The sequence below is a fragment of the Pavona decussata genome, unplaced genomic scaffold, assembly GCF_977016875.1.
Source record: "Pavona decussata unplaced genomic scaffold, jaPavDecu1.1 SCAFFOLD_102, whole genome shotgun sequence".
In the NCBI taxonomy this organism is placed as follows: Eukaryota; Metazoa; Cnidaria; class Anthozoa; order Scleractinia; family Agariciidae; genus Pavona; species Pavona decussata.
Window position 1 is genome coordinate 4,661,586 of NW_028145517.1, and position 25,098 is coordinate 4,686,683.

The window sequence follows — 25,098 nt, forward strand, 5'->3', positions numbered from 1 at the left end:
AAACAGCGCGCGAGGTTACTCAACTGCACCAAATGAAAGAGACTCCATTTCGAGAGCTTGCTTTTGATATTCAAATTTTTCCAGCGTCACTTGGGAATGTCGAGGTAATCCCTCTGAATTTGCAGTCGAATGACGTATCTTTGCGTTTGAATAGAGCCTGCCGTATTTGCAGATTTCTATGCTGTTGTTTATCTTTGTGCTTGCGTTCTTTGTTCCATGGAACTTAGATCCGGACAGACCAGTAAACAAAGGAGAATCAGGGACAAGACATGTTTGAAGGTACAAAAACCTCTTATTTCTCTTAATTTGTAACATATTAGGCGTGATTTGGCAAGTTTTGAATCTCGATCGTTACGATTACACGAAGGTATTTTTTGCTTGACCCAAGAGCTAAATTGGAATTCGAGATTCAATCACTCGTCGCGTCTCGCTTTACAAGTAATGAGCTTCATTTCAGCCCTAGCCTGTGTCCTTGTGTAAAGCACTTCATCGCTCTATGAAAATTAAGACTATTCTATCTTTGTGATAACAGTGACGCAAAACAGGCCTTCGACCGGCAATTAGTCGTGGCTGTAAACATCATCTCATCCGTGACACTCTAATAATTCAAAGCAATTTGCGACAGATATTTGCCCTTTGGCTGTGGCCCAAAATAATTTAAGCTTAGTTATTGTGAAACTTTGTATTATTCTTCGTGTGGGAATCGATGGCAATGTAAAAGTGATCTTTGTCAGAGCCAGAGGAAGACATCAGATATAACCAACGTGAAAATGAATGATTTCTGCATCCGGTTTCAGAGAGAATGAGGAAGGTGTCATTTAAATCTTTCCCTTCTCTCAATGAAATGATCGATACCCGCTCTCAAGGTAAGCTATCTGCCCGATTTATTTTGTCAGCAAGCAGATTAACGTTGTAGCTGTCTAATCAAAAGTTAAAATGAGTTGAATATGTGATGGAAATTACCCTGAAGAGAGAATCGTTTAATAATATTTTAAGGTGGAGATATGGGTGGAATAGACGCCTGAAATAATAAGCATTTTTTCACCACACAGCTGCGACGCCTCCGAGCATCATTTTGTTTTGATATTGTCATTAAAAATTAATTGATAAAAAGAACCCACAACAAAATGAAACAACTTAACGTGAGAATATGATTTAAGCTCACACAGAAAGCAGGATATGTTCACAGCTTTTAGGATTTCACTTTTCTATCAGTGGCCTTTCAGGTAATCAGGAATTTTCGTTATGTTGACGACTGTTTTGAAATGCTCTGATTTTCCGCGTCAAATCGACGTTCAATTCGACAAAAGAAACGTCTTTCAAACGTCAACTATTTTTGGCACCCTAAATAATTCATACTACTTTGATTAAGGAAATTGTTTTGGGTGGTGTTGATTTCATCAAGATATATTTCCTAATAAAATTATATTAATTACATCAAAAGGAAGAACTTCCTATGTGTAAGCCATGGGCAATTATTATATTTATTTTAGCAGTAAGCTTATTATTATATACTTGACTAAAATTAGTAAGTCATTTTAAACCTGCAGCCATTTTGGGAAGATTTAGTAATGAACCTGAACTGATGATGACTTGAACAAACGTTACAATTTTCTCAACTAGCTGCAATAAATCAGATGATTCCTTTCTTTCTTTCAAATATCAGTGGTATGATTAGCTAATATGAAACTTTCTTAATTTTAATTTAGACAGTCATTATTTTTTACTTAACTTATTACACATTAATTATTGGTATATCTTTAAATTATATTCTGTAAATATATACTAATCAACTGCACTACCCGCCTAGATTAGCCTATGCTATTTGCGGGCTAGTGCATTCTTGCCTTACCTTCGTGAAAAATGTGCTTTAATAAATTGAATTTTTTCCAACATCCTGATTAGTTTCTGTATCAATACGGATATCTTTTCCAGAAAATTTTGGGCCTTGACCCATTATCAATTATTATCTTTATTTTTGAAGTGTTTTGCTTTTCTGTTGTTGTCTTAGACACAGTATTGAAATAAGATATCATTTTTTATATTTGATGTAAGCTACTCAAACAAATGATCAAATTAGATGACAGTAATCTACAGATATGGATAAAAATTTCTGTTTATTACAGTTTGTTTATTTAATTGTTAATTAAGTGATAGAACCATGATTTGGGATCCTCAGGGGCACTTTCTGTTTGTATGGCAAAAACCAGTAACTTGTTCGGTGGGAAATCAAAATAACGGATTAGAATGGTCCTTTCCACTGGAATTTTTTTTGGAAAAAGGAATACAGTCGGACCTCTATTAAGCGGCCACCCTGGGGACTTTGAAAACTGGCCGCTTAATAGAGGTCGGCCGTTGAATAGAGGTATCGAATACAGTACTTTACTGACAAAAAAATAATTCGGGACTTTGGAAAGTGGCCGCTTAATGGAGGGTGGCCGCCTAATAGGTGGCCGCTTAATAGAGGTCCGACTGTACCTTCAGGGATGTTTCTTTTTCTCTTGTTTACCAGAATTGTAAGAATATCACTGCAAAATATAACCTTATATGTGTACGACTCTGCCTTGTAAATATGTTAAAAACAAAATTTTTATCAAAAACTAACTTTTTGATAAACGTTTTTACTTATTTAAGATTTACTTATTTAAGATTTCATTATGTCTGACTGCAATTTCAGTATTTTTCATTTAATATCACTGCAGCATTGGCTTTATCACACTATCACCATGCCCGTTGGTGAAATATGCAGTTTGTTCCCCGAAATGATATGTCCAATAGACCATTTAATCGGGTTCCAAAGACTGTTTCATCCGGCTTCCTTTGAGAAAACCAGTAGAATTATCATTTCTCAAAAATTGTAATGCTCAATTTGGCAGACAATTTTCACAGCTTTTTAGATACCAATGGTAGACTCATTTCTCCAGCTTAGCTGGAAAATTATCGTATTTTAGTTTTATTGGGCAATTGAAAACACTGTGTTCTGTGTTTAGGCTGAATACACTCTACTTTTAGTTAATTAGTTACAAGCCTAGGCAATCACTAAACATTCATGGAAGGCATCTTACCAAAACACTGAACAATATTCACTTAAACACAGTCAGACTCAAAACAACTTGAGAGACAATCAGACACGGAATTTTTTGGCTGTAGAATCCCTTCTCCCTTACTTCCATAGGAGAGTTTGGGCAGTAGTGATTTAAATTTCAGTCTTATGATCTTTGCAAGTTCAATTTACTCCCAAAGCAATAGCATGCACGGGGAGCCCAGTGAAACTTGACTGAAAAGTGTTTTCTTTTTGTGTTTTCATCTTGTATCAGCCACTGAGTATAATTAAAAAAAGAAATAATAATATTTAGAGTTGACTTCCTTATAGTTCTCCAAATTGATGCTGAAAATAAATGAATTAATATATTTCGTGTTTTGAACTTGGAATAACAATCTTCAACCTTTTGGTCAGAGAAATTGCCAGTTAAAATATAAACTTGAGATATTGGTGATACAGAGTTTGTGATCTAGACATTTCTGTCACAAGCACCCACCTAAAGATAGGTCACAGAGGATGTTTTTGTTCTAAATAAATATTATGTTATGGTAGTAAGTGAATTTGTTAACCCATTTGAGGTAAATACTGCTGGTTTAGCATTGCTATCAGATCTTGTCCTAAAATCAATACATTACTCAAATCCGCTGTCACAAACTGACTTTTTTGTGTAATCATTTGCTTTGTACATGTATGCAAAAATTACCTTTGTTTGATTTGAGTAGTTAAAACCTTTTAGCATTGAAACATTTATTGGTTTAAGCCGTAACCTTTGCCTCTGAAGCTTCCTGCCACTGACAGCTTGAAGGTTAAATTATTACGTTGTCATTGTTAGCTCTAGATGTTGCTATTCGTTGTGTTATTTTTCATAACAGTATGCAGATGTTATGAGCGTTCTGTTTTTAGAGCAATCTATACTCAGCTGTAACTTGATCTCAATTCTGGAAATAGTTTTGTACAGAAAAGATACTACTGTAGGGCAGTTATTTGATGCAAGAAATAATTGACTCTGCGTTGCGTGTGCGTAAATAGTTTGATAAGTAGGACAATGTCATTTGAGGTGAAAAGGTAGGATACAACAAAATATAATGCTTTAATGAAAATTAACTCTTAATTTGTAAAGCAGTGCAAAAGATTGCTGTCGATAACTGTCTCTTATTTCTCCTATCAGTAATTATTGAAAGTTAGTTTTGTTGTAATTACAAACTTATATGAAAATGTTGAAAATGATCACTGAATTCCATTTTTATAATGCTGCTTTACAAATTTGACTGTGGTTTAAATTATTAATACTAAAACCATTATTTCTAATCCTCAGCGTTAGAGTTACATCTGAAATAATATTACTAGTTAATTTAAAATTAATAATGAACTTGAAAATAGAAGTCTCTTCAAGTTATTTGCAAGTCACATAGTTAACTTGATTCAATTTATAGTGAAGACTTTTTCTTGTCAACTTGAATTTTGATGTTTGCGGTCACGTATGTCATTGCAGTTACGTTATTCCATTTGTACCTCTATTGAACATTTCAACGGTTGATCAATCATGTTGGTACAAGCTAACTGAACTAAAGAGGGTTTTCTGGTGAGAAATTTGGGGTAAACTGTGATTGTGAATTGTGGTCTACTACTTCTTAAATTCACATACAGTCGACTTCCGATAACTCGAACTGTCAAAGGAAATTGAAAAAAGTTCGAGTTATTGGGAGTTTGAGTTATCGAGGGTAAAATTACATAGAAGATGACCTAAAGGGAAAGGAAAATTGGTTCGAGTTAGTGTGAGGTTCAAGTTAGGGAGGGTTCGAGTTATCGGGAGTCGAAAAAACTGCAGGCTCTTTCAAATTCCTGTGTTGCCATTAGGAACTAGCATTCCCTAATTATCACGGCTGTTGCCTAAGAAAAATTTCATGGAGCCCACAAGGCTAAAAGCTGAGAAGTCAGGAGCCCAACCTGTGAAATGTTAGGTCCTGGTGCAAAATACATGTATTTGGGTGCCCAGAGCAATTTCTTGGGTGCCCCAGGCTACGGGACTCCTGTGAAGCAACAGCCTTCATTATGACGTTACTGTAGAGAAAAGTGCACAGTGCAGTCTGTACAAGTATACATGTGGATTTTGATATACAAAAGACTTCCATTTTCATGAACTTCTCACCATCTAAATCAGAAATTGTTTTTCGTACAGTTTTATTGTAGCTTTCCACTGGTAATGTCAAACAAATTTTCAATTCCCTCGCGAGTTCAAGACAACATCTGAGTCTACTGTCAGTAATAACATTTGGATCACATGTCATGATGTGCAACATTTCAGAAAATTGAGGAGACCTAATTTGGGTAGCCACAAAACTGAAAAAAAAAATTATTGAATGTTTTAGTCCACTCACTTTAAAAACATGCAAGTGTGGGGTACCTTTTGTTTTGACTTTCCCTCACACACATCTGGTGCATTGAATCCCCCATTATTTATTATTATGCCTGCTGAATAGAGTCCTAAACTGTGACATCACAAATATTTGAATTTTTGAAATTAAGGGATTTGTTAGTATATTCGGAAAGAGCATGATGAAAAATGCCTACTTGCCAAAAATCAGCCTCTTATTTCAATTTGAGGGCAAGATTTTAGCTCTGTTATGCCCTGATGACTCCATACAAATCATTCTAATTTTGTCCCAGTTCTTAACATTTGGAACTGAGGCAAAATTAGAAGGATTTGGTTGGAGTCATCAGGGCATAGCAGAGCTAATATCTCGCCCCCAAAATGCAATAATGTGCTGATTTTTGGCAAGTAGTCATTTTTCATCATGCTCTTTCCGAATATACTGACAAATCCCATAATTTCATATATTTAGTTTTTGTGACGTCATCACTTTTAATTAGGACTCTATGATCTTTAGAGAAAAGACAGTTATAAAAATTCTGCTGTGCGTATGGTGTTTTAGTACTCTCCAGTTTTCTGTTAATATTCAAATTGGTTCTGATCTAAAGAATGATTGATAATTCATTCTTTAGACTGCAAAATGAGGATTTTTCCCTTCTTTTCTGATCTACAGGCACAGATGTCAAGTACATTAAATTCAAGTACAAATGAAAAGTTGGATTGTACCCTTACAAGAACACCAAGTCTTCGACGATCTTTACGATTTCTCAAGGTATGATTATGGATCAGAGTAATTTGACTGTGGTGTTCACAGGTGTGAAAAGAGAGAAGAGTCTGAGGTAGCTCTTCATGATTGTTATTTTAAATGATAAATAAATGGTACATATAGTTCTTACAAAGTTCTACTTCAAAAGTTACACATGTCATCACTTGTAAATAGGTGAGTACAAGACATGTTTATTCATTTTTACGAATGTGTTGATGGTTTAGCACTCCTTTATCTTAGCTCGTGCTTTGTTGAAAGGAATACCATATATGCTTCGAGAGGAGTTAACAAGTAACAATAATTTTATTGCCATTTGTTATGACAACAACTCATGGACTTCATTCAATTACCCACTCTTCAATAACAGAATAGAATTCTATTACAGATCAGATGAACTGCTGCTACTGTGAAAAGTTTTAGTAGTTTAGATTGTAAATGTAATTTTTTTTAGATAATTATTGCAACAGTTATAAGTCAGGCCCGGTTCAGACGCCGAACTTTTCATGAGCCGAACCGCGTACCTCAAATTAAGTACATGAAAAGTTCGGCGTCTGAATCAGTTGAGAACGGCTGTTTCAATTTGGAACGGCTCAGCCGTTCCGTTCCTGCCTGGCTCAGCTGGGAATTTTGGCTTTGGAACAGCTTTGATTCACAATCAGACGCCGAACTTTTCATGAGCCGCACCTAATGCATATATTATTATAACGTATTTCAAATAAAAAATTAAAAAATAAAAAATAAACGCTGACATTTCGATTGGTTTTGCTTGAAGTAAATTAAGTTCGGCTAATTAAGTTCAGCGTCTGAATCAAAAGGCGGGATTTTCGTGATTTGGGCCAACCTTAATTTGAATTAAGTTCGGGTCATGAAAAGTTCAGGGTCTGAACTGGGCCTAATAGTTTTGTACAGATCTTGATTTTAGTTCCTTATTTTATTTTACTCTTACACACTTTCTATTCGGAGATACTAGCATTGTCTTGTGACTCTATAATCCGAATAAATTAACCTACCTACCTACCTGCCTACCTACTAAAATGTAGCAGTAATCGTCACTTCTTATCCTTCTTCATACAGTGTTACTCACACAAAAAAAAATGACATGTGTTGTTCATCTCTTTTCAGATAAGTGGGAGCCATTTAAGCATAAAAAGCCTTGACGTCAAGGATATTAAGGCAAGGCAATGGACTACTGTTGGAAATTAACCCAACTAATATCATAAAAAATTGTGGAAAATAATAAGGAGAATATCCATGTTGATGCTCTGACTTAAGTTTCAAAGCCTAAACTGCTAAAATCAACACAACTCTGTTTTTTGTAATGCAGAACATAATGTGCTTCATAGTGTTCAGATAACTTTCAAACTCAGCGTGTCAATAAAGAATTTTGAGGGGTCATAGCTCTGGTTCTCTCCAAATCTTCTTATTTTGTTGGGTCAGGAAACCAGCTTTTCAAGATTTTGACCTTAGCTTTACATCAAAGCATCATGTAGAACAATATATATAACACTAAGTACTACAGAGAAGAACTGCTTAAGAGCATAATAATATTCACTAAAATGTTCACTCTACTGGATTTCATCCGCAGACTCAAAAGTAAGAACCACCTTGTACAGCAAAATAAACAGCATCACAGGAAAGTACTGCTCAATAGCTTTCAGTTGAATGGTCATACTTTAGGATTTCATCCATGGACTCAAAAATTAGATCCACCTTGTACAGCATAATAAACAGAACCAAAGGAAAGTACTGCTCAGTAGCTTTTATTTTAATGGTCACACTTTAGGTTTTCATCCATAGACTCAAAAATTAGAGCTACCTTGTACAGCATAATAAACAGTACCACAGGATAGATCATAGAATGCCTCAAAAGCTTTCAGTTGAATGGTCACACTTTAGGATCTCATCCACAGACTCAAATATTAGAACTGGCTTAATAATCATTATAAACAGTATCATAGGAAAGTTCTGTTCAGTAGCTTTCAATAGTATTGAATGGTCACACTTTGCGATTTCATCCACAGACTCAAAATTAGAACCACATTGTAAAGTACAAAACATAATGCAAGAAAGTAGCACTCAAGATCTTTCATTCAAAATATGCAAACCATTAAACCACTGTGTTATTAACACTCAAGATTGTGGGGTAAAGGGGTTGTATTGAGTTATGTGTTTTTGTTCCATTTGTAGAAACAATTCCGGAAGAGAAAACGCAGTGATCAGCAAGATACTACACAAAGCATGGAAGTTAAGGTTTGTTTCCAATTTGTGTAATGCCGATACTATTTTTTTTATATTTTCTCCATCATTTTTCATATGTACATGCCACCTAGTAAAAGTGCCAATTTCACATGTTAAAGGGCCCTAGTCAGCCACACCTTTGTTTTTGTTTATATGCGAGAGTTTTTGTTTATATTCGGAGCATGTCGAAATGAACGAAATCACTGTAAAACTACTAAACATAATGAAGATACTTTCAGGAACACAACTTACAGCAAAGCAATAACATTTCCCTTCACCATGCAAATTATATTCAATAATTTTGATGGCATCAAAAATGGAGGAGGCTGACTAGGGTCCTTTAATCCATGTTAGATGAATTTGCTGACAGAAGCAGTTAACAGTTCAAACTATCCATTAAAATGCTTTTCTAAACTGTTGAATGGGATGCTTTGAAAGCCATTAACTCTCTTTAGTCATTCATAAGTTTTTACCTGTTAAACAGTTTTATTAAAAGCATTAGTGTACATTTTCCTGTAGGTTACACAATGTAATTCACCATTAATTTTGGTATTAATAATAATAATAATATTGGTGCAGTTATAATTTGCAGATGATGTACATGTAAATATCAAATTAATATTTCTAACTAAAAGTGCCATGTATCATTTTATATATCTTGTGGCAAATTCCCTATATCAGAGAGCCATTGCTTTCAGGTTTTCTTTGATCCTAAAAAACAGTGTGATAGTTGTTTACCCTAATGCCTGGCTGAGATAAAAGTTGCCATGGGAAAAACCAGGAGCTTAAGCTCCTAGATAAACTGAATTAGATGTGATTTCATGATTCTAGCCTGGAGAGGTTGGGATAGATCAATCAGTGAGACATTTTTACTTTTTTATTTTTATGTCCATGTCAAACTGTGTTTGATTTGTGATGTAGGTTTCATGAATGAACACACAATTCTAAAGGTTTATAACACTGCAAATTCTGAAGGGTTATAACACTATTACTAATAGATGAAAAAAAATTCAAATTTTCCTTTTAAAAAGTGGCAGAAATCACACCAATTCAAATGAAGCCTAGTATTTCTTAGCTCTATTGTTGTATACATGTAGCAATGAAGAGATGCATGATTGAAACAAACATGTCCTGATCTCAAACCACAGGAAGTTGGTTGATTTCTTCTTGTATATGAATGACTTAATTGGTGACCATAAAGACTGTAAAAAATGCTGTTTGGGTTCCACCACAACTCGTGGCAAGGCTAAGCCGTGGTTTCCTCTGGTGCTGAAATCACTAGATTGGAATTGTCTAATGTAAATGACTCTTCTGTTTGAGGAGAAGTGAAGGAGTGATCCTGTTCAGCATGGTGTATCATGTTTCTGTCATGTCTGTCTTTAATCTTGAAACTAGACCTTTGTCTGAATTCCTGTGATCATGTTACAGTCCCAAATGAGATCAACCTCATGAAAGGAAAAACTACATATAATACTTTGGGCCTAATCCAGAGAGATATGTATTACGTGAAGAAAAGTATTGGCTTGTATTGAAAAGAACTTGTCTTCATATCCTGGACCTGGAAGTTCACAGTAACTTGTCGGGGAGTTGTGTGGATGTAAACAGCTTTTTGTTCAGTTATCTCAAGCCATTGTCCATTTAGGATTTCCTTCATTGCTTGATTTCACAAAGAGAGCTTTGGATCGTCACAAATAGAACCATGATTAAGCCGCTTCTTCGCCGGCATAGCATATCAACTGCTGCACAGTTTTTTGAGCCGGCTCCTTCGCCGACAAGGGCAGTGATTCACCAGGTGTTTATTTCTGTGTGCACAGTTGTGAAATTTTCATCTCAAGTTAAATTGTATTGTTTGTACATTAGACACGGAATAGATTGTGTTGATGAAATTCTTTGTCTGATGCAGGAGCCTTCTACAAAGAAGATTTGTGCTGTATCAAACATGACTACTTTAGTTGATGCTTCTCCTGGTCCAGCAAAGAAAGGCATTTTAGTACAGGTTTGTTCAATTAATTTGTTAACATGTTTCAGTGTTTACATTTTGTTGAAGTTTTATGGTATCCCAAGTTTCTGTCTGTGAGTTTGCGGATGTCGTGAGCCCAAATCTAAACCAAACAACTTAAACCTTTTTGGCTCAATGGGTATTAATCAACCTCCATATTACTCTGTCATCTTATAGCTCTTTGTCTTTGCTTGTTGAAAAGGGTCCTTTGAGAGATTCGCTATGTTGAGAGTCCGAGAAGAAATGTTTCAATGTTATTGTTTGATATCTAGACAGACAAAAAAATTATGTGTTTGAATTTGCTTATTGGCTGGCGTAGGATTACAGTGCTGAAAGAGCTGGTAGCATCGGGTTTAAGGTTTAAACTTAGTACTGTAAGGTCTTTGTCTCTCAATAGTTCATCAACAGGGTTATCTGACTCTTTTCTAAATGCTTCTACATAATTGTAGCCATTAATGCTGACATGCAAACTACTTGCTTTGCAGCGTTCTGTTAGCTTAAGGTCGAGTCTCACAGTTAAAGACAGTGATTTTGCAAAGCGGTACCGTCTCCCACAGACTCCAATCAAGCACAGACCTAGTAAGGTATGCATTAAATCTGTTGTTTTGAAGGTTTCATGCGTCAGGTCATGGCCGTGTCTTAGTTAGGTTGTCTGCGTGATTTACATGTTCTTTCATTGAGGAACGTTTGTTAAATTGTTTGTTAATGTGTTGAAAAACATTGCGCAGACTATGTCATTACTTCGATAAATATTATTTGTAGTAAATCTTGGGTTGGAGATCAATATTACCCTGTACTTCCAAAGCTTTAATGTGTTAGCATTGCTTTTGAGATTAAGAAATGTAGATCAACACACTCAGAAAATGCCATGCAATAGTATTTTTGTTTGCACCTTCTCAAAAATAACTACTTTACAGCTAAATCTGAAGTATGGGAAAATTTCATTTTTCTATTAACATTTTGTTGCTGTAGACCAACTGTGCATCTTGGCATGTCGAAATTGTTTCCGTTGTTGTAAGGTTATCAGCGATTAGAAATTTAATTTGTAAACACTAAGTATTGCACCATCTTATTAAATTAAAGAGGATGTACATTCTATAATAGGACAGTGTTTAATTAATTTGACTAATGGGAACTCTTTAATTGAAGTTTGTGGGTTCCAAAAAATTTTGTTCTCTTAAGGTGAATTAAAGCAATTACCTTTAAATTAATTTTTTTGTTATCTTGAGTGTTCATTCTTGTTTTCTTCACTATTCAGATTATCAAGTTAGTGAGTTTCTGCAAAAAAATAATAAACTACTATTTAAAATCAGTTTTAGAATTAACTCCTAGTAACGTCACAACTAGGTAGCTGTTGTAGAACACAGTAATTCTAATAATGTTTCTTAAAATAGCCTTTGCAAGAATCCAATTTTTGTTTTTATACTGCCAGTAATTATTGAAGTTGTTCTTATTAATTTTGCATCCAGTTGTGTGATGAAACATGCATTTCATTTGTCAAAAAAATATTACTCTTTAAGATTCAACCATTATTTTTAAGCACAGTGGCAATTAGGCACAGCACCAATAATGTGCTGCATGTGATTGTGTTTTTTCTTTCTTTCTTTTACATATATTTTATTTCTGGGCCCACAGTAATTGGCTACTTAGCTGTTGCGATTTCCCTGCCAACATCTGCATATCGATTGTGATTTTTTTTCCTTTTTGGTATCATAAAGGCAAAGCTAATTAAAAAAATTAAAATTTGCAACAAAACCTCAGTTATCAAATACATGTACACTAAAAAATTATCTTGGAAGGTTAAAATTAATGAAATATGTCACTTGGTGCTGTTACTACACTCATGAAACAAATTAAGTAAATATTAAATAAATAAAAATTTTTTTAACAAAATGCTCTTCATAGGCTGAGAATGCTATTGAGTCCAGCGTTATGTTCCCAGAGTGTCGGCGTAAGTCCCCCAGCATGGCTGGGATTCTGGCCTAGAAGGATGATGATGATGATGATGATGATGATGATGATAATAATAATATTAATAATATTAAACTAATATTAATAATATTAAACAACTTTTTTTATTTCATCAAAATTTTAGTCTTACTATTGTTAAAAATTGTGCTTGAAAATAGCTCTGTTGTGCTTGGAAATAGTCGCTTTTTTTAATCGAAATGAATTTTAAATATTGAATTGTAAATAGGTTTTAATAGCTTTTTTTTCTACTTTTAACTTGTAAATATCAATTTTGCTTGGAATATTATAATAAAGAAAGATATTATTTTAATAATAATAATAATAATAATAATAATAATAATATTAATAATAATAATAATAATAATAATAATAATAATAATAACTTAGTACTGCTATTGTGCCTTTTAACATAAAATGATCAAATGCACATTGCAGTGTAAACACGAAATTAAAATGAAACAAGGTGGGTGCTGGTGGGTGAATAATGGAATTTCTGAACGCTGTGCTGTTCATACACTATAACTTATCGGTAATAAGTCTCCTGTTGGGTTTCACCATTTACGGATCAAATGGAGCAAGTGAGGATATACTTGTTTAGCACTGCCTGATCATGACCCTTCCTTGGAGATCACTGTATTTGGTGATATTTCTACAAATCCTGGCCTTTCTACTGGAAAGTCAGATTTAAATCCTTGGGGAACATTAATAATTCTGATATGCCTAATTTTCATGGTACTCATGAATGTGGTTTTGAAAGGCCAATGGTTGTTTCAATAGAATATAGGCCTAATTTCGTGTATTAATGTTTGCTCTTCTTCTTTGCTTGTTAGTCATGGAGTGATAGTGTTTCAAACAATGAAGTTAGCAAGACTCTCTCACAGACTGAAATTAAGAGACAGGAGGTAGGTACAGAATAAGGATGATCAACATCTATTTTCTTCTCATATGACCAGGGTTTTGGCAGGAGGGGAGCTCAGACAGTTTTTTTAACGTGAGCACTGAATACCGGCATTAAGCAACAAAAATCCCACACTTGTAAAGACAACTCCTGCACATCATTATATTTTCACATGTGGCGCATGGAAAGCAGGTTCTGCCATCCATAGCTTTTGTAACAGAAAAAACTTTGAAAATGGTAATCATTGGTTTCCTTTTCAACTTTCAACTTCTCATTTTAAGCAGTAAAATCAATGAAATCCGCTATGCAGTCCTACTTATAGTTCAGGCTTTTCTCTCAATTATTTGTTTTTGCAATAAATAATCTGAAAATGAGAAATAATTTTACAATTTTGTGATCTGTGCAGTACTTCAGTGTTTCACAAATTTTACTAGCCAAAAATTGCTTGGGAATGTGCCAAACCTATTTGCCAAAAATGAATGGTGTGATGATTGATTATTGAAAGCATGGAAAACTGAATTTGAAAAGTCATACTCATAGTCAAATCTAAATGTCCTTAACAACTGGCAGCCGGCTAATAATGACACAGAGTTTACTGTGAAGGAAACAAAGTTTTCAACCTTTGATAGCCTGCTGCATACATGTAATACAAGGGTTTTATTTCTAGTTTAAAACTTAAAAGTGAATTTGTTGTCCTTTGGTAGGCTATTTATGAAGTCTGTTCTGGAGAAGAAAATGTTGTTTCTGATCTCAAGATGATCAAAGAGGTATGATCTGCAGATTGTTAAATTAATAAATATCAGCTGTTTGTTAATGTGAGCTGAAGGGTTGAATCACTGCCTTGATGACTTAATGATTGGGTTTTGAGATTTAAAATCTCCACAACAAAGGCTGTCAGGAAGTAGCTTGTTTGTGCCTATAAAGTAGCACCTCAATTATCTGCACTAAGGGTGCTTGCCATCTGTCAGAACTTGCCAGATTGAGAGACTAGGCAGTTCACAAAGGGAATGTGCAATTTTGAAGGTCCAGTTTAAATATGCTAGTCCTTCAAATTTCTTTAGAATGGCGGTTACCATTTTCGGAATGTTGAAGTGAGAAACTTTTTGTACGACAATACCTTTAAAATGACGCACTCCATAAAGTATCTGACTGGTCGGCCAGTTCGGGCAAATGGATAGTGCCCTTAGGTTCCTGTAAATGGTCTGAAGAATCAAGTCTGGATAATTGAGAAACTGAAGCTTTAAAAGGCATTAATCCAATTGAACTTCTCATCAAACAAGATTAACATGAGCAATCAGTAAGAGTTTGTTATTGGTTGGCACAAAACCTGAAAAAAAAGGAGGGTTCAATTTTAAGAAGCACATGTTGTAAGAAAGTAACCAGCTTCATGTAAAGCAATGAATTGTTCAACTCTTTAATGGTGACCTGACTTAGATTGTCAAACCGTTGCTCATGTAAACCCCGACATGCCTCAAAATGTGAGCGCGTTCTCGTGCCAACAAAATAATGTTTTATCTTTGCTCTTAGTAGTTTTGAAATTGAGTTCTCAAGTTCTAAATCTAATGTTTCAACAGGTTTATTATGCACCCATGTACAAACTGAAGCTAATGAATGAATATGAATTCTCCAAGATTTTTGGTTGCCTAGAAGTTTTACTTGCTCTTCATCAAGGTACAGACATTACTCATTTCTACTTACTTCGTTGATGCCTTTTGTAATGTATCATAAAATCCCAAACTTTAACATCCCCCCTCCTGCCCCAACCTTGCAGAGATTAAATCCTTCTGATAATATGTCTGAGGTCCTGAAAATAAGCCCATGATCTGGTATGGTTAACTCTCTAAAGGTGCTGTTACATTAAGTAATTTTTGTTGCAACTTAGCCAGAAGTTTTGTTGCGACACAAGTTGCATCATGCTGCAAGAAAAATTATTCGATAATGCAATTTTCCCTCCAATGATATGTGCCCCCACCCCCACCTCCCCCATCCTGAAAATGCCTGCTAAGAGAGTCCGTTGAGTGAGTGTAAGCACCCAAGCATTGCTTAATTATTGCACTAAATAAATTTTCAATAAAAAAATTGATTTAGAACTTTTCTTTCAGACCTCCATACAAAACTCAAAAACGCTCGATCAAGTGATGGCACTACAGATAGTATAGGAGATATTATGTTAAACTGGGTATGTATAAAATTCTTATGTCCATATGTATACGAAAAGTAGGCTTTAGCGTAACTACTTACACTGACAGACAGACTCGCCGACTGACACTCTCTGAATGACTGGCTGGCTGATTTGTGTCTCTGACTGGTTGACTGACCGGCTGGCTGATTGACTAAGAGACTGTCTGAACAACTGAACTGACTAACATCAACTGACCTACAGACAATCTCACCTGCTGACTCATTTACAAGCTGACTACATTAACTGAGAGGGTATTCCACTGGCAAACTAAAACACAGCCAGACAGACTGACTTAAGGACGGTGCCTACTATTGTTACTGCGCATATGTTCTGCGCATCTCGAGGTTTTCGGGTTTCCTATGGGTGGTGCCTGCTAATATGGGGATAGTTTTGCGCGGTTTAAAACTATGCAGAGAAAGCAGAACTTAGCAAACGCTTTTGGTATCTGGAAAGAAAATTGGGGGTAACCATGCATTTTTCAGAGATAATTAAGCTTCAATTTAGGAAAAAATCCCACACATTGCTTCATATTTTGGCGCTTTTTAGAGATATTATTGCTTAATTATCTCTGAAAAATGCATGGTTACCCCCAGTTTTCGTTTTGGATTCCAATGGACCTTTCTAAGATCTGCTTTTCCAGCATAGTCATAAACCGAACAAAAATAGTTCGATATTAGTAGGCACCGTCCTTAAATTCATCCTCTGCTAAGGTTTATATCAAACGAAATATTCTTCATCTTATTTTTTCCACCTGTAGTTTCTGGGCCTGAGATGTTACGCGCGGTACTGCGCGAATCAATTTGAGGCTAAAACAATTCTCGATGAGAAACTCCTGCAAGGGGGAAGCGTGGCGGATTTTTTGCAGGTAAGAGGTATTGCTTAGCGGTTAGACCACGATTTTTGCTAACGAACCTAAAGGCGCTGTTACACTAGGCAATTTTTCTTGAAACTTGCCTCGCAATTTCGTTGCCCCGTTGCGACACATGTTGCCCGAATCATTGCCTAGTGTAACACGCCCTGATATGGACATGTCTCGCGGCGGTTTTGTTGCAATAACCGTTGTGAGAAGTGGAACCGACTTCTACTACTCGCAACGATTGCGGCAACAAAAATATTTCGATACTTTTCATTCCAGAGCATGTTACACTAGGCAATGATTCGTGCAACTTGTGTCGCAACAAAATTGCGAGACAATTTGCAAGAAAATTGCCTTGTAAACAGCACCTTAACACTACCTGGTTTTGAAAAATCTTTCTAATTAAAGGACACATCTGGACACGATTTGGATTGCAGATTCGTGGTGCAGACAAAATACCTCATTTTGGTTAGGGGAGTGGTCCCTCACGGCAGATAATCTGTTCCAAATCGGAAATCGTCGCTTAAAGAGAAGTTCTGTTTGATTTAAAACTAATCAGCTAATTGAAGCAGGACATAATTTTCAAATGCAGTTAACGTTTGTTTCCTGTGGTGAGGGTACGTTGTGTGGGCGTAATATCATTTAGCTGTTTTAGTACGCTTTCAAAGGAAACTCGAAAATAATAGTTTGATTTTTTGGAACATCCCAACTTAAATCTTGATAGATGTATTTTCAGTCAGTGACAGGCATACTCGGAAAAAGAAAAATCGAGATTTCCGATAACATAACATTTCTTTCACTTATAACACTCTTCGACATTCCAATCCTAGCAGTATGCAGGATGTTTGCCCCATAAACCTAGTTTAATGGCCTTAGCTCCCACGAGTCTCCTGTAGCTCAGTGGTAGAGCATCTGAACTAGTAATCAGAAGGTCTTAGGTTCGACTCTAGTTGGGAGGACTCAGATTTTCTTTTTCCAATTATGCCTGTGTCACTGATTGAAAAGTTCATCTATGATTTCAAATTTCGTTCACAACATAAATCTATTAGCTGTACCGCTGTTTCCGATGATTAGTTTATGTTATGGAAAAAATGAAAATGCCTGTGTTTGGGGGAAACTTAAAGCGCACGCCCTCGTACCAAGAGAGAACCCAGCCTTTGTTAACAAGTCAACCTTGTTGCAGTCTAATACTTTTAGATAAAAAGCTCCCATAGTGGTAAAACTCACGTAATCATAATGTTCGAGGTCACGACAGCCTAAAAATCCACAACGAGACTGAAAAAACCCCCCGCGAAAATCAGCGAGTTTCAAGCCGATTGAGACGATACGACTGAGTTGTGTGCGACGTGCTGACGACAAGGCTGTGATATGAGCTGTTTCGTGTAGATTAAACCTACAACTTTGCGCGCACGGCACGGAAAATTTCGTGTCAAAATGGGCATTCGTGGCGCGTGCAACGCTGACTGTTTATACGTTTACAATTTATCAGTTTGTAATTTTACCGATCCTTTTTTTAGACCTTTATCTTTAATACAATAAATAAGTAAATCATTTCATTTAAGTGTCGATGTATTTGGCCCAGAACACTAATCGGGGACACTTTCCAGATCGAATTGGAATTTGGAAATGTTGGTTTGGGAAGTTCGATTTCACTGGCGCGTGATTTTTACGCGATAATGGATCATTGTCCTAAATTTGCGGGGCGTAAATAAAACAAAAGATACATTTGTGATGACTTGCATCCGCGGGAAGAGGTTGGACTACGTTTAACCTTTTCCGGAGGCACCGGCTGTCGATGTGTTTAGCTTTAATTTTATTTACACACGCAAATGGAGTAAGGTCACGTCCGTTGATATCTGTGGAGAACAAACTGTGAGAGCTTATCTCTATCGGCAAGCGTGCGCTTTGAGGAAAATTGAGTAGCATAATTTTTTTCTTGTCATTTTTCCAAATGTTTTGCCAAAGTTGTATGAAGCAGCCTCCGAGAAAGATTTGACCGTTTTGCCTGGCGCCCAGGTGGCTGTAGGCATCCCGTATCCAACAAGCAGGCGTAGTATAACGGCTCATATCCCATTGCCGCTAAGCCAATCAAAACTGTGGAACTGCATTGTGCTATGATCGAGTTGTCAGTATTGTAAAGTATTATTAGTAAATATACGTTGTTTTGAAATGATCAATCCCGTCGTCGAATGTAGAAAACTTTTTGATATATTATCTCATTCTTATTTCAGATTTATTCATATTGTAATGCGCATTTGATCAATCAATCCGCGCAATAGAAGTATTAAATTATTATTAAATTATTAGATTTTGCCGTTAATCTGCCTAATGACCACAGAAAAAAAACTTTAGTTTTAGCGGCGAATGAACCAAAAGTTGGTCAGTGTAGATTCGATTGGACGCTCGCAAAATTGTGGCCTATAACTTAGTCCTCTGTTTAAATCCGAGCAAAGGGGAATACATGTAACGGCAGGTGATGAAAACAAAATATAACAAAAAAATATATACATCATTGAGAATCAGGGGAACCTTTTTGTGGATCAGAACAGTAGAAGAAGTCTTTCTCAATAGCATGGCAGCCATGAGTGTTAAAACATGAAGACTTGAACGTCTTTGTTATCCTTTAATACAGCCTTTCATTAATTAAATTTAATTGTTTATAACATGCTTATGCCCATGTTCCCTTTTTGCGGATCTGGGGCGCCCAACGAGAATATTGTGTGTCTGTGTTCCCTGATCCTTTTATGTAAAGCGCACTTGTGAAAGCTAACACAGTTTTATCTGACCAACTCCCAGTTGGCTTGATAGCTCAATTGGTAGAGCACTGCACCGGCACCGCAGACTCAGGGTCATGGGTTCGAATCCCGTTCAAGTTTGAATTTTTTTCAGGCTTTCTTTTCGCAACTGCTTAAGTTGCGTAGTAACTGCGAGGATCTTCCTTCTATTTGATATTTGAACAGTTTTATCTGTTTGGATTCCGGCCTCAGATGAATTATATTTCCCGAATTACCGAGATACCTGTCATGTTGGCTTTTCGAAAAGCAAGGTGGCCTTTTGCGCACCCTAAAACGACATACATTTACTCCTCCGAAAATAAAAGGAATTATATTACGTTTCCCGGTGTTAAAAAATTATGAGGTGACATGTCGCGAAAGAAAGCTCGGGTTTTCCTTCACTGCTAAATCCGAATTTCTGAGGTGAATGCGATATGCGGGGAAAGATATTCCACCAAAAAGATACGCTGGTGTCCTTGTAGAATGATCGATAAATCAAAAATTTCGTTTGTCATGTTCTGTTCATTGCCGGAGCGGAAGTGTGGGCACACTTGTATGTATTTTGTTTGTAACCGCAATCTATTTCTTGTTTTCCTCAGAGATGCCGTGATTCACCCTTCAGCCGGAAGTTAGATCTTTGGAGTTTTCTAGGTAAGGATTATTGAACCCTTATCCCCTAAGATACTTTTGAAATTAGAAGTTATTTCCGGCGTTAAAGTGGCTATCTTCTTAGCCCTTTGCGCCAGAATCATCGCCTTTGTTTTGTTGTGGAGCACTTGAGATCCTTAAGACAATAAGTGTTAAAGTAAAAATCGCTTAGTCAGAGAATATTCCAGAATTAGCAGAAAAAGAGCACGGAAAAGTGGTGAATTCCAATGGCTTTCATTTGAATGGTCACAGTTTAGGATTTCACCCACAGACTTAAAAGTTAGAACCACCATGTGCAGCATAATAAACAGCACCACAGGAAAGTACTGCTCAGTGGCTTTCATTTGAATGGTCACACTTTAGGATTTCACCCACAGACTCAAAAGTTGGAGCCACCTTGTACACATAATAAACAGCAACACAGGAAAGTATTGCTCAGTAGCTTTCATTTGAATGGTCACACTTTAGGATTTCATCCACAGACTCAAAAGTTAGAATCACCTTGTACAGCATAATAAACAGTACCACAGGAAAGTATTGCTCAGTAGCTTCATTTGAATGGTCACACTTTAGGATTTCTTCCACAGACACAAAAGTTAGAACCGCCTCCTACTGTTTAATAAACAGCACCACAGGAATGTACTGCTCATTCTCAACATTTTCAACCACATCAATTTCTTTAAGTTTAACTCGATAGGTAGGACTCTGTTTTGAGAGTACAAACTGTTATTATTACTCAAAGGGTTAGCTTGCATGAACTAACAATCGGTGTTACCACCATGCGTTTTGCATGCTATTGTTATATTACTGGCGTCCATTGCAGTTTTCGTTAGCACTTAATCCTTGGTCTTGATGGGGAACTCGATCGTTTACGAGTGTTAAAATAGTATTTAATGAGTTTATAGGTTTTTCTAAAGTGACCTTTGTTCTCTTACTCGAATCAAATTATATAATGAAAAAAAAAAAGTCTAAGTTGTGAGTAGGCGTCACAAGTTAGAACCATATTGTACACCGTAAACAACATCACGCGGGAAAGATCTTGTGTGAAGGGCCAAGCGCTCAATACAATTGAGACGTTGACGCCTTATTAATTTAAATGCGATCAAATAAAAACTCATTATAAATTGATCTTGGCGATAAGAGCGGATTGAACATTTTCTTGTTTATCTTTGTTCGCAGATTCGCCCAGAAGTCGCCTGGTAAAATATCCGCTAATGCTTCGAAGCATCCAGAAATACGTAAGTAAAGTTGATCGAGATGTACCAGACACTCCCCGTAGGAAGTCCGTTCCGTGGGTGTCCCACTCTCCCTTCCGCCGCCCTTTGGTTCTGGATAAGGGGAGACCCGCCTTCGAAACCCCTTGTGTAGTGTTTCTGTCATTTGCCTTTTTTGGTCACTTCTTCTGGTCCCCGTTATATTATCGCACCCCGCCCTTCCTTCGTCCTTTGTTTCCGGATACACGTCTTCGGATACCTGCCTTCGAAACCCCGGGGGAAGTGTTTCTGTCATTTGCCTTTTTCCGGTCTCTTCTCCCCTATGCCCGGTGTATAACCTCACCCCGCTCTTCCTTCCTTCGTCCTTATACCCGGCTACATATTTTAACCACTCGTGTCTGCCATTCCACACTTTCTTTTTGTCCCTCCCCCCCCCCTTTCACCTTGCATGGGAATGTTATCCCTCTTTCTCTTTCTTCTTCTACGGGTTATAGGGGTATCCGTTCTGTGAGCCTAACCTCAGGGTTTTTTGCAGGCACATGTTAGCCTCCATGTTAGGGAGAGGGGAGGGGGGGGGGGGGGGCGCCTAACCCTCCTTATGATGCAAACGACGTAAGAAACGAAGCACCCGTATGTGCGTCGTTTTAGAATGTTGAGCTTTTCTGTTGCTATTCTCCAATAGTCTTTGCAGCTTTTTGCAGCGGAGTTGTACCTCACTTGTGACTGATTATCACCTTGTTTTTGTTTAAGGATGAGGCCAGGTTCAAAAGAATTGTAGTTTTTAATTTTAATTTTTTTATTTTTATTATTTCTTGTATATTGCAGACGCCCAAAGATCACCCAGACTGGCATAAACTCGAACAAGCGGTGAGTTGTGTTTGAAATTTTTAGGTGGAAGTGGTTTTGCAAAATGCCGGACAACTCGTTTCCTTTTCGGCAATCTGCCGTAGAAACACTTGGGAGAAGTCGGAAACGTTTACGATTCCTACGATCCAATCAAAATGCAGTACGAGCACTTACGAGTGGAGTGTAGTATACGCATTGAAAGAAAGTTGATGTTATGTTTTATTGAGGTATCTTTCAATTTCCTGTTGGGAGAAGTCGGATTTTCTTTTTCCGAGTATGCCTGTGTCAATCTGACTGACTGAAAAAATACTTCTATCAAGTGATTCATTTTTGCCCTTTTATGATTTCTTTTAGATAAGTCGCTTACAGGACATTATCGAAGAGGTGGACAGAAAAACAGGAGAAGCGAAGGTAGATTGTTTTTTTCTTTTGAAATTTTGGTGATAACGTTCAATTACGAACGCATCTTTTGTGTTTGGTTCTGTACTCGCCGTTTCCGTTAATCTTGTTGCTTTGTTTTCTTGTAGTGCCAAGATGTACTCAGTAGAATAGTCTTCCTGGATGACAGACAGGTAATAAGTTTTGTCTCACGCGTCACGCGTGGGATCGCAAAGCTGCGAGTATAGCCGTTTTATGTTTTTGACCCAAAATGTTTTCTGATTTTTGTTAGTTTATTGTAAAATTCGCAGCTTCGGTGTTACAGATGAGAAGCTGAGGTTTAAAGAGTTAAACCAACTTTTCCTCGCCTTCATTTGCTTCTCGTCTCTGACTGTTCCGCGGATGTCACGCCTGTAAAATGCATTTCTAATACAGTTATTGCTGTGCGCTTATTTTACCTGTTGCAGGCTTCAAGACAGTGAGAACAATGAAACTAGAGTGAAAGCGCTAACTGTCAAACACTAAGCAACATTGCCGCCCTCGCTTTCCCAACTTTCAGAAGTTTCCGGGCGTGTTATTTTTGCGTTCGGTTTTTACTCGTTCCCAGCTCAAGAGTCTGGCCCAGTCTACGCCTTTTTACAAGCATTAACAGAAACGCTTTTAATGGTCATTACTCTATGCGGCCGTCTTACAACTGGTTTTTATTCACTGCAGATGTGTCCTGAAGTTTTCAAGTCCAGGAAACTTATATGTAACGGAACACTAAGAAACAAGCATGGAACGGTAAGTTTCTTTGATTGAGCAAGCGCCCGCCTAAACTTATCTTGTGAAAGCGTATTTTTGTCAGTGACACAGGGGTATTCGGAAAAAAGAATATCCGAGTTCTCTAAACAGGAGCGCAACCTATGACATACCGATTGCTACTTCGAATGCTCTATCACTGAGCTTGTCGGAAATTATGGCGACAATTTTGTTTCGCATGTTTTAAACAGTGACTTACAGAGATTGCATTGCAGTTACGTTCTGTTTATTTTCGAAAACGTCTACGCCTTCTGTCCAGACCGAAACTATCCGCTATTAAAATGCAAATTCGAAACGGTCATTGTTTGAAAATAATGCACAACTTGGGGATTTTCTACCACAAGTATTTATGATTGACTTGTGACGGCGAAACACTGATTTTTTTTGTGTGTGTGATCCCACGTAAATGAACTTTTTGTGACCAACAATAACTGAATCAAGTACGTGTGGACGCAGCCTGATTCTCAGACAGTCCAAGTCGCTCGCGGCCACACACTCTCTCCCTTCGAGAGACACGAGTTGAAGGGGGGCCGTTTCTCGAAAGTCCCGGTAACATACCGGTCCCGATAAGTATATTTTAAAATGTTTTTCGCCGATTACACGGTGATTACAGGCTACTTGGCCATTGTTTTCATAGAATTGTAACATTTTAAAATTTAGTATTCAAATGCTAACAAAAATTGACTTCTGCTGAGAAACAATTTAACACCAAAGACACTTAGCGGGCCCGGTAAGTTACCGGGACTTTTGAGAAACAGGCCCCGACCGTCTGCAAATCAGGCTAGTGTGGACGCGGCCAAATGGCTAGTAAGTATTTCGCTCTTGAAATTAACCAGTGCGAACCGTCTGCTTTTCTGTCCATTAGAAACTGCAAGTGTTCTTGTCTGAGGCAGTATTTCTTCTTACTCGTCCGGCCACGAGGCAGAATAGGGCCAGTTATCAAGTGTTTACCCAGGTGAGTAGTAAGTTTCCTTATTAGTAACGTCATGTCCGCACACAAAATGGTTTTAGTTTGCTTTGCGCTTCCGCCGCGCGAAGTCTCACGTCGTGCGCGCCACGTAAGTGCTTTTTCGAGAATCGCGCAAATTCGCATCTCCCGCACGCTTCTTTCACGATTTGTAACATGGGTGCACCTCTTCCGTTGCTCTTCAAGTATGTTTTGCAGTCGAATTCCGCTATCTCGAGTATGTCGCTCTCTCGAATCCAAACCTTTTTCCTTTGAAGAACGAGCTCCGGCTGTTGTCTAATTGGAGCTCAGCAGCCCAGGACATTCGAGTAGCTGACGTAAGCGGATCATTTTTAGTTACATCAACTAACATTTGTTAGCGCTGGGTTCCTTACCAGAAACGGCTGTTTTCGCAGTAGGTACTGGTATCTCTCAAACAAGAGATTTTCAAGTTTAGCTTGAGTTATTTACCTTGAATATCGAATGCTCTTGACAGTAAAGCTCTTCATTGATGAATGTGTCACGTGTCTTTTCCTCAGCCAATCCCAGTCGATAGTCTGTTGGTTGAAGATCTCCCGGATGGTGACGTCAGAATGGGCGGTTCCTTCAAGACTGCCATTTCAAGACTTGCTACAGGTGAGTTCTTTGTAACCGGAAAATGGCGCGAATTTTCTGTTGGCACGGTGAAACCATATGGTCCCAGATGATGTTAGTGTTGTTTGGCAGTTTAGCGTTCCGGGGTGAGGGGTGGGGGGCCGGATGGAGGCTGTGCAAAGGTAACAACGACTCACTGAAGTTCGTATCCCAAACCATTTTTAAAGCAGATAGAAATAAATGTTCGCTTGATGAAAGCGAAAATAAAATTATTAGTATCCCTTCCAAGTCTCTCTTGGAGCAGGGATGGCGCAGTGGTGAGAGCACTTGCCTCCCACCAATGTGGCCCGGTTTCGATTCCCGGACTCGGCGTCATATGTGGGTTGAGTTTGTTGTTAGTTCTCCTCCTTGCACCGAGAGGTTTTTCTCTCGTTATTCCGGTTTTCCCCTCTCCTCAAAACCCAGCATTTCCAAATTCCAATTATGAGGGCCACAGGTTTGTCAGTCGAAACAGACTTAAGTGTCATCCTCGTTAAACGAAGTTGATTGATTGATTCTGCTTGCCAGCGTTGC

The 25,098-nt window shown here is 37.4% G+C and overlaps 1 protein-coding gene across 5 annotated transcripts in view; it reads left to right on the forward strand.

The window, feature by feature from the left end:
• Positions 1-25,098, forward strand: part of LOC146471782 (neuroepithelial cell-transforming gene 1 protein-like) — a 27,898-nt gene continuing 2,800 nt past the window's right edge. The window contains exons 1-20 of one of the 5 annotated variants that reach the window (XM_085120328.1): positions 1-104; positions 228-279; positions 6,088-6,186; positions 7,303-7,353; positions 8,368-8,430; positions 10,322-10,414; positions 10,903-11,001; positions 13,219-13,290; positions 13,991-14,053; positions 14,861-14,957; positions 15,389-15,465; positions 16,226-16,333; positions 19,698-19,749; positions 20,926-20,984; positions 21,786-21,827; positions 22,161-22,217; positions 22,334-22,378; positions 22,899-22,967; positions 23,851-23,940; positions 24,471-24,567. In XM_085120328.1, coding sequence (XP_084976454.1) covers positions 97-104; positions 228-279; positions 6,088-6,186; positions 7,303-7,353; positions 8,368-8,430; positions 10,322-10,414; positions 10,903-11,001; positions 13,219-13,290; positions 13,991-14,053; positions 14,861-14,957; positions 15,389-15,465; positions 16,226-16,333; positions 19,698-19,749; positions 20,926-20,984; positions 21,786-21,827; positions 22,161-22,217; positions 22,334-22,378; positions 22,899-22,967; positions 23,851-23,940; positions 24,471-24,567 — 1,393 coding nt within the window. In that variant the 5' untranslated portion in view covers positions 1-96. Of the gene's footprint in view, positions 105-129; positions 280-477; positions 867-3,952; positions 4,109-6,087; positions 6,187-7,302; positions 7,354-8,367; positions 8,431-8,713; positions 10,211-10,321; positions 10,415-10,902; positions 11,002-13,218; positions 13,291-13,990; positions 14,054-14,860; positions 14,958-15,388; positions 15,466-16,225; positions 16,334-19,697; positions 19,750-20,925; positions 20,985-21,785; positions 21,828-22,160; positions 22,218-22,333; positions 22,379-22,898; positions 22,968-23,850; positions 23,941-24,470; positions 24,568-25,098 lie in introns of those variants that run through there. The other 4 variants (XM_085120327.1, XM_085120329.1, XM_085120330.1 and 1 more) reach the window with 4 other exon arrangements.